Source organism: Talpa europaea (genome assembly GCF_964194135.1).
Source record: "Talpa europaea genome assembly, chromosome: 10".
In the NCBI taxonomy this organism is placed as follows: Eukaryota; Metazoa; Chordata; class Mammalia; order Eulipotyphla; family Talpidae; genus Talpa; species Talpa europaea.
The window spans coordinates 57,797,625-57,808,039 of NC_140077.1; the positions used below are offsets into that span (position 1 = coordinate 57,797,625).

At 39.5% G+C, this 10,415-nt stretch overlaps 1 protein-coding gene across 1 annotated transcript; it reads right to left on the reverse strand.

The window, feature by feature from the left end:
- Positions 1–774: 774 nt before the first annotated feature.
- DKK1 (dickkopf WNT signaling pathway inhibitor 1) lies at positions 775–3,219 on the reverse strand (the record flags this gene model as incomplete). Its single annotated transcript, XM_084244835.1, has 4 exons — positions 2,887–3,219; positions 2,518–2,680; positions 1,149–1,292; positions 775–1,028 (listed from the first exon to the last, which is right to left on the reverse strand). Exons 1-4 carry the CDS (start codon positions 3,130–3,132, stop codon positions 775–777), a joined length of 807 nt encoding a protein of 268 aa, XP_084100961.1. The 5' UTR covers positions 3,133–3,219.
- Between the last annotated feature and the right edge of the window lie 7,196 nt (positions 3,220–10,415).

Sequence of the window (10,415 nt, forward strand, 5' to 3'; positions counted from 1 at the left end):
TGTAGGAGTCTATCACTGACACCATGATCATTTCAGTTTGTCGATGGATAGCAAATTTTTCTTTTAAATTACTTTAAAATTTTATCAGTATTTTCTTTCATTTAAAAAATAACTTTTTCTCATTATCTTTATGTCCAATATCTATCCCTGTATGATATACCTATACCCTTCTAAGATCATACCTCCAAAATTTATCTATGCTTATAATATTTCATGGTATTAAATGTTCAATTTTATTTCAAGCACTATCACAGTCTAGAGATATATACAATCTAAGATAGCTCATTTCAGAAAATGAGATCATGGAAATACTATCATGGAAATGCTATCACTTGTCACTCCAGAAGTTCCTTGCCTTCTAGATTTTAGAACTAAAAGGGGAATGGATTGTGCATTTAGAAAGTATAAGCTGAAATTATTTATTTCAATTCAATATAGAATATTTATCAGTCAGGAAAATGTGTACAAACATTTACAATAAGAAGAGGAACAATAGACAATGCAGCACCATTAGAAAAATAATTAAAAGTTTTGTTGCATTTACAGATAAGTGCCACACCGAGAATTTACAACACAGTAATTTACTGCAATCAATGACAGGGGAGTTCCATAAAGAAACAACGTTCTTACACTCCAGATTTTTAGAAAGTATTATTGGAATGCTTAAATGTAACCGCAGAATTTGTACATCCTTAAATGATTGAGCTGACAGAGCACAATAGATTTTAGTAGCATGTATAAAAGGAGTCCACTGCATTCAGAAAGCTAGCTGGCTTAGTGTCTCTGGCAGGTGTGAAGCCTAGAAGAATTGCCGGCTTGATGGTGTTCTTTCTGTACCCGGCAAGACAGACCTTCTCCACAGTAACAACGCTGGAATATCTCCAGCCCATGGGACCCTTTTCGTCTGTGTTTGGTGCACACTTGACCTTCTTTGAGAACAGGTTTACAGATCTTGGACCAGAAGTGTCTAGCACAACACAGTCCTGTGGCACAGTCTGATGATCGGAGACAGACAGAACCTTCTTGTCCTAGGAAGGAGGAGACAGTAGGAAAAGTACATGGTCACTGCTAAGCTTGTATTATCTCATTAAACAGGAGGCATTTCTGATTTGCTAACAAAGAATGAATCTTAAAGTCCTTTTACCTACCTTTGGTATGATACATTTTTGAAGACAGTGTAGTTCTTCTGGAGTGCCCATCCAAGGTGCTATGATCATTACCAAAGCCTTCAATAATGGTTTCCTCAATTTCCCCTCGATGGAAATGATTGTGATCAGAAGGCATACATATTCCTGAAGAAGCAAGAGATAGTGATTAACTCCATGCTGTAATGTACTACTGCTACTAACTGTGACAGTGGGAGGAGGTCTGCTATGCCTATACCAACTTGAGATAATCTCACTGCAGTGAGATTATTTTGAACACAAGCCAAACTTTTTCCTTAGTGTTTGAACACAAGCCAAACTTTTTCCTTAGTGTTTGAACACAAGCCAAACTTTTTCCTTAGTTCCGTCCCCAGATGGACGGAAGACTACTTGAGGACACTCTTGCAGGCATATGCAACATTCTTATTGCAGTCATTTAAAGTATTTTTCCTACCAGCTGTGGTAATGGTAGTGAGATGTCTGCCCATTTAAATATTGGTCTTGGGATAAGAGAAAGGAAATCAGTCACTTAAACTGTTTTTTAAATTAACTTCTCTGCCCTTGGTGCTATATATGTACTGCAAGACTAAGTTAAGCAAATGTAACATCATCTGCCTAGAAGATTACATCTCACCCACCAGTATACAGAAATTACTGTATAATTTCTATATTACAGAGATTTAGCTAGTTCATTCAGGAGTATTACTGGGTCCTAAGGAGGGTCGCCACCCTTAAGTTATTTCTGGAGACTTATTTGGCTGTCTGAGACTACCTCTTTGAGACATTAAATTTCAGTGGATCTGCGGTTGGGTGGAGGAGTACTTATTTTAAGATAGCAGAAGGGAGTGGCAGGGGATGATGGAGAAGTCGGAAGGTGAGGCTGTCAAGATCACCGTTAAGAGTGACCAGCACAGATAAGCTTTCTGTTTTCAAGCTGGCAGAGTTTCCAGATTCATGAGGGAGAAACCAGTCTGACAGAGGTGTAAGAGTGGCCCCCAAAACAAATGGAAAGGGCAAATAAATGACAACACAGGTTTCCTTGGTCTTCTATCTAAGCCCACCTCCCTTTCCATCATTTTTCTCAATTTATGTCAAGGCTCTCAAATGTTTATGGAAGGTTCCAATCTGGCGTAAGCCGCCGTGTTAAGTCATTTGAGTGATAGAGAAGATAAGGAGCTCTCAGATTCCGGTACCTGTCTCTGCTCTGAGATTTAACACTAGCAAAAAAATGTTTCAAGGAAACCTTGCAAGCTAAACACCATTTGCGGGTGGCGCCGCGGCGTTGTAGAGCAGAGAGCATTATTTTCCCTCCCTTCTGTTGGTGCACAAAGACTGTGCAGCTTCGGGTCCGAAAGGGATCTGCCCGACTCACCATTTTTGCAGTAATTCCCTGGGCAGCACATAGCATGACGCATGCAGCGTTTTCTGCGCTTCCTGCAGGCAAGGCATATTTGCGCGCCGGCAACCCCTCCGCGGGTGGGACTCGCACAGTACTCATCCGTGCCACACTCCTCGTCCTCGGCACAGGGGTACAGCTGCAGGAAGGGGGCCAGGAGAGAGTAAGGCACGCAGGCATCCAGGTATCCACAATCCTCTCAGACCCTCTCAGCCCACCTCTCCAAAAGTTGTGGTCCGCAGCTCCCCAATGGAGAGTTTCCAAAGGTGCCCTGAACTGCACAGACTCTGTAGCCTCCTCCCCAAAGGATCACAGTGCCCCAGGATCCCTGCGACCCGTTCTCACCTGGTAGTTGTCAATGGTTTGGTACTTGTTGCCACCCTCGTATAGAATTCCGGGAGCAGCGCTGACAGCGGAGCCGGGGTGCCCGGCAGCGCCGCTCAGCGGTGGGGGCAGGTTCTTAATGGCGTTGGAATTGAGGAGAACCGAGTTCAAGGTGGCGCTCACTCCCAGCAGAGGGTGACCGCAAAGAGCCGCCGCCAGCAGGGCGACCAAGACCCGGGCAGCTCCCACGGCGCCCAGAGCCGTCATCTCAGAAGGACGCGAGAAAAGAAGGAGAAAGGAAGTGTCACTTTGCAAGCCTGATCCCCACGAAGCCGTGCAGGCTCGGCTGCTGCGGAGTCAGGCTTCCAAGAGCCTCCTGCCGTCCCAGAGTCCCGACTGCAGGGCGCAGAGAAGTCTGCACGGCCACCGCCACCGCCCCAGCCTTTATACTGCGGGCTCTGAGCATTCCGGCCCCTCCGGGGGAGACAACAAAGTCAGGATGGGATTTCAAAGCGTTGGGAGGGGCTGGGAGAGGGGTGTGTTTGTGTACTTGGAGGGGGCCTTTGACACTCATCACTCCGCCCCTCCCTAGCGCAGTCTTTCCCCTGGCCCCTGCTCACCTTCCAGGTGACAGTAATCAGTGCGCATTAGAGCGGATGACTTTAATAAATGCAGGAAAGGGGGCAACTTCGGAAGGCAAGGGTGTCCTTGCCTTGCATTAAGGGTTGAATTTTCCAGATCTGAAATACTTCTGAATGGAATTTGGATACTCAAAACCACTTTTGGCCTCTTTCCCGTAATGCCAATATTCATTTACTGTGCGCATCGATAGCGATAGCGTTTCCGTATTGAAAACAACCTAGTCAGCAATTCAAAGTCTATCAAAACATCTCGGTGAGAACGCCAGGTGACCAGTGTAAGTTTGTGAGTTGCTGATTGACCCCTTAGGGTCGCGGTTTGCAGAATTGGGGTGAAGTCCTTGGTTTTAAGTTCATTCAATTACAACCCCCCTCCCTCCACCGCCACCACGAGGGAAAAAATGTGCAAAGAGAAGGAAATTTGCACATCAAACGAGGGTAAAAAGGAAGAACTAATTCTCTTGATGGGAAGTTTAGAGAGGGAGGCGAGAGACTGGCATTTGGAAATTAGATCAGGGTTGTAGGGAAGAGGGAAATGACCGTTGGATAATCAAACCATTTAATGTTCTTTGAATCTGAGTAATCGGGGCAGTAGATGAACTTGATTAGGCAGACGCGCGAGATCAAAGTGACTGATGGAAAAGAGAACAGGGTCCACCCGTCCTCTTAGTCATAGTCCTTCCCAAGTTTCCCCTTAGCCAGGGTTAATGCCAGGAGATAAGAAACTCTTATGGCTTAGCGCCTGATTTTCTCTTTAGTTTCATATCGCAATGCTTGAGGAAGCTTGCTTTTGATCCCCAGTCGTTTTTAGAAGACCTGTGAATATCCCCACTCAAGAGAGAGACTAGCTGCAGGAAAAGGGAAGCTGAAAGTGAACCAGAAAGTAAATGTGACACCACTGCATGAAAATAAGAATGCAAGGTTTATGTGTAAGAATGCTGTCCTGTTGAATAATAATAAAAAAGCTTGGGACATATTTAATTTGTGTTATAGATACCCCCAACCTCTAGGAATCTATAATACGCCACACACTGACCTACTATAGTCATGACTGAGACCATCACCTAGTGTAGCCAGTAATAGTCTTGATGCAATCTTAAAGTTGAGGGAGGAGGTAATTAACAAATTTGTGATGGTCTGAACATCTCCTAAACAATTCAATTAATAGTTCCCCTTTAATTACACTGTAATCCTCTCACTCAAATTCTATCTATCCTCTGATAACTCCTACTTGAAATTCTGTCAAGGACTAAGTCCCACATATTTCTTTGTTTTGTTTTTTTTTAATGAACATGTACAGTGATCTAGATTACTACATGCTAGAAGTTTCTGGAGTAAATTGAAGTTTGGGAACAAAGGGAAAATTATATTAGCTGTTTTTAAAATGAACCTAGCAAACAAATTTATCACTACATACACATTTTATTGAAAATTAACACTAACCCATTTCTGTTGTACTGGTGTGGCCCTATGCAAGGTGCTTTGAATATTATATAGATGGAGAAATTATAGGATAAATGTTAAAGGAACAGGGGATTTTCGGTGCCATAATAGCACTAGCAGAATTTTGATAACAGTGTCAGTAATCAAGATGTTGAGAAACTTCAATGTAGTAGAAAATTACAGTCTGTCTCAACTGCTTATAATGTTGAAATGTAGAGAAAGAATCTCCTGACCATGGGGAGGGTTAAAATATTTCTTAATTCTGTTATCCTATTTAAATATTTCTAGAAATATGCTTGTGCCACTCTTCAGGCCAATCTCTTTTCCTCTTTTTCAGAAAGATAGCATGTGAGTAATACATATAACAAATGCCCATTAGGAGTCTGGATTCATAAATGAAACAATTGTGCAAGAATAAAGAAAAAAAGTGACATGATAAGCAAGCGGAAAACTAACAAAAAACCAAGTTGTGTAAATTCGGTCTTGATCCTTGAACCTGTATGCTTGTTATGGCTTAATATTCATTGAGCTTGGACAGAATCTGCTGGGTTTCAAGAACAGACTGAATTCTGTTCGTTCCCTACATTCGTGTTGTTTGTGAAGTTATCATATGAAAACTAGTAAAACTCGGGCTTTAACCTGAGTTTTACTGTGACTCAGGTTAAAGCCTGAGTTTTACTGTGTGCAAAACACTGTACTTAATGCTGTATGATAAATGATGCTTACTCATCTATCTTGAAATAATTTAGTTGGGTAGGGGGAAGCAGGCTGATAAAGTATAGAGGAGAGAAACTACATAGCAGAGAAAGCCATGTATATAGTAGGCCAACTCTTTGTTCCAAAGGGGAAAGCATTTTCAATGGAGTCTTCCCAGGATTGAGTTTGCTCACTGGCAATAAAAGAAAAGTATAGATGAGGAGGTAAAGTGAAGTTCATTGTTCCATCAACAGCCAATTAATATTCAGTGAGTAGCTATTACATGCAAAATACCACCTTTGTTCTTTGGGGTATAAATCACCACCCCTACCCCCTTAGTATTAGAGGCAAATTCCATGTGCTCCAAAAACTTTCAGTCTAGACCTAGACCAGTGGGAAGACAAGTAGTTTTACATTGGATGGGGGTAAATTATTTTTCAGAACACTTTTTATTTCATGGGGAAGATTAAAAAGTGTCCAGAAATTGTGATCAATAAGCAATCAAGGAAGAGAAGTTTCTGGTGGCTCCTGTGTCTCTCCTACAAACAGGGGAGGGAACTAGTGCAGGTATACTTAATCAAAATTACTTTTAGTTCTCTAAGGAAAACTTTTATTTTTAAAGTTATATAAGGAATTTAATTCTATGGGGAAGCCTGTCTTTTTATCTGTTTTAAATGGGTCTTAATAAGTTTGTATTTGGTATTAGATTTTAAATGTGTTTATTTACCAATGTCTAATTGCACTTTATAACTCAGGAACAGTATGATAACATGTACTTTCCACCTATTTTAAGTGTTAGACACCATGCATAGAAGATTCAATTAACCTCTTCATGCAGGAGGGAGACAGGCAAATGCACCCTTCAAAATACTATGCTATTTGCAAACAATTTTTCCATTTTTGTTATTTCAAGTTCTTTGTGACTGATGCATTTTTAGTTCACTCCCTGCATTTTTTTTCCTTACTCTCTCTTTCCATTTTTTCCTCCCTCTTTTTTTCCCTTCCCTTTTCTTTGTTAAATCAAAGGAAACAGATCTGTTGCTATTTAATTTTACTTCACTAGGAAAACATTGACTAAATGTCATTCTTTTTGGGGAATGTTGCCAACATTTTTGTTGGTACTGAACTTGAATTTATAGTAGGGATCCCTCATTCCTAAACTTACGACTTTCTCATTGGCCTTTAAAAGATTTCAATTGTAATGCTTTTCAATATGTTAAAAGAGCTTCTAGACCAAGCCCAGGAGGGCTAGCTGATCAGCACAGATAAATCAGACTTCATGGTAGCCAGATTAAAAGGAAGAGGACATTAATAAGTGATCTGAGTATAGGGTCCCAAATCCAAAAATTCTGGCTAGAAACCAGAGAGGACTTTGTTGATGTCCTTACACTGAAAAAAGTCTGTGCTGTATTACAGGGATTGCAAAACAACCTCATGATCATACCCCTAAAGGAACTGACATTTCCAGCCATGAACATAGTCCAAAGATAGCAAAAAGCAAGATGTAATAGTCTCTTGAAAGTCTCTAGATGTGGAGAAAAATCATTTTTCTCCATGTTACTGGGTTCCATTATCACCTTTTCATAATGCAGACACATCCAAAGGTCATGACCAAGAAGGGTATCCTGCTATGGCAGCAGGAATCTGGGGCACATCTGTGCACAGGAGCTTTTGTGACAGTGGCCAATTGGATGGGGCCTTGGTTAAGCCAATTAACTCTGTGTTGATGTTGCTCTTTCATTTATAAAATGGGACATAGAGGAGGTGGAGACAGTCCTTTTGACCACAAGTCTCTTTTTAGGTAATGCCAGGGCAAGACCTTTTAGACTTTGATTAAATAAGTGTATACTGCAAGAGCTGTGTTCTTTCAGGCAACCTAAAATAATGATCATTGTCATAATGTATCTTGATTTTGAGAACAACAAGCATATGTTTTTGAAGAAATTCTCTGAAAATACGGTGCATTATTTGAATTGGGTGATTATATATGTAATATATAATATGTATGCACACATGTATATTTAAGTACCTATGTATACATACAGATATATAATTTCTCATAAAACGTATGTTTTTGGAAAAAATTCAGTAAACATAGAAAACTCCAAAACAAAAATAAATGACATGTAATCCCACCACTAAGAAGAAACCACTATTAACTTCTAGTTTCTATACACAGAGGGAAGATTCTTTTTTTCCCTTTACAGATAGTAATGTTTTAGACCTGTTATTCTTTTCCCCCAACTATCACTAAATCTCAAACTGGTTAATAGTAGTGGACTCAAGTGACAAAAAGGAGGAACTTGAAAACACTTTAGTGTCTTGAGACCCTATCTTAGAATTGTCAGAAAATGGCTAGTGTCAAGATGTATTAGAAACGGAGTAACTTTGGCAGGGACGAGGAGAGATGCATAACAGTACCGGGATCTTTCATGATCCTTAAGTCGCAAAAGCAAAATAATTTTCAGGTAAATTCAGTTGTAGAGAAAGATGGGAGGAGGGAGTGGTGAATTCCCAGCAGGCAAGCCCTGGGTGCCCGGTGCTTAACCAGATCACCAATCCCCATTGTTCATGTTCTCCAGGGAAGCTACTCACAGTGGCTGCACTTTGGTGTCACAACCGTTGCCAGCATACAGTAGTGTAAAATGAAGCTTGTCTAAAGACTCTCTTTGATGAATGAAGATCAAACGGCCTGGGGACCCCCGGCCTTAATCAGACTTGAGCCAGGATGGCATTTTCACAAATAGTCCCTTTGCTCGGCTTTGAGCAGACTTTGTACTGAGCACATTCATCCGGCCACTGGGCTGGTAATCCGAGTGAAAACCCTTGCCTGGTCACAAATGCATTCACACTACAATGGCTGCTGTTGGTTTGCTGTGTCAGTTCATGGGCAAATAAATATAGGGCCCTTCTGACTTAATTAAAAAGGGGTGAGAGGAAAGGCGATGGAGGGGAAGATTAAAGCTCCAAGAGACACCAGGCTCCGCTGTGTCTCCATGTCTGGAGGCCAGCAGTGGAAAACTGCTCTTCTGCTGCTCCCTTGTGGAATTCCATAGAAGTTCTAGGTAGGGAAGATTTACAGTTTTATTTATGTGGCATCTCTTGAAAGGGTAAGATTTCCAGGTCCAGTCACTTAAATGTTGTATATCTTCTGCACCTTTCCATGCTTCAAACTCTGTGACGTTAAATATTCTCTTATTGTCCTTAATAGTCCACACAATGCTTTGTTCACAGAATAATTTAAATCTTCAAACTAGTATTAAAATAACAGATTTGAGATGTAAATTCTCAATAAAAATGTATTACGTTAATTGAAGTGAAGAGCTTCTGTATTGCATTCCTAGAAAAAAATTTCAACATCTCTAGATTGTTACAAATATCATATTATGAGGAAAGTCTAGGTCAAACAAATCTTGGGGGGAAACATACATATGTAACTCTTCTGGGAGAATACCAATATAAGAATATTACTTTCTCATTCATTTGACAATATTAAATAATTTCAGACTTCCATGTGCAAAAGGAAGACACAAAGCTATGGGCATGTGTAAAATAATAGTTACATACTCTTTAATATTTTGGGTTTGTTTTTTTTTTAACACCAACATGATATACAAGTAGAAAAACACAGTAGGAAAAAAAGTGGCATGTGGGAATTGCGGCACCTAGAATTATATATGTGACTGTTAAGACTATTGTTGGTAATCGTATGGTTATTATTTAATAGTTAATAATTCTAAACTATCCATTTTTCTTATGGCTTTTTATTTTAAAATAGTTGGAAAAAATTTGGTTATTAGCATGTCTATTAAAGAATAAAGGGATTCTAGAAGATAAGAAATACTACTTCAAAGTATTCAACATATATCTTTATTAGATGCTAGATATAAAATAGTATATTATTAGTTCAGAATTATAATCTAAAACAAAAATAAATAAGAAGCAAGTTAACTTCAAACTTCTCAAGATGTTATTAATATTTTGATTAGACACTGTACATTTCTTTGATATTGTTCTCCAATAGAATCTCCCTCTTCTCACAATATTCCTTTTGATTCTTTCTAATGTGGAAATTACTTTGTAATCTCTAAATTCAGCAACAAGTGAAAATAATTTTGCAAAGATCAGTAACTTTGTGAATTAAGGTTAGCCACAAACTTACTTGGAAAGTAGAAAAGTGTCAGGTAGAGAATCTAGTTTCTAATTGGCTTTCTAACAAAAGCTTGTCCTCTACCCCTTTCTGCTAATATCATTTACCATCACCATTTGATTTTAGAAGGGATCGGTGGCTAGAATTGTGATATCTGCAGGGCTAAAGCATATTTATTTTCTTAGGGTTTTATTAACAGCAGTGATTAGAATAGCAAGGAAGTAAATAAATAAGCAAATACCTGGAGCTTTTAATTGCAAATGTTTATGAAGTGGGAGTTAATAAATTTCTTTCCTATTTAAATGCAAGTTCTAGTCAATTAAAGGTATATTTTTCTTTAAAAAGACTATTGAGAACTGTGCAAGTCTGTGATTCTTAAACTGTTGTTTACACAAAAATAACCAGAGATTCATGTTAAAAATGCAGATTCCCAGATCTTGCTCCTACTTCTTTTGATTGCATAGGTTTGTGGTGAATATGGTGACCTTTTTATTAACATTGTAAATAAATAAGGCTATACTTTGTGAAAGCATAGGCTATCCTTTGAAGAACAGCAAATCACATCCACCAGGTCTGTGACTGTCCAAACTCCTCACCTCTATCCCTAGTTAAAAGATAATTCC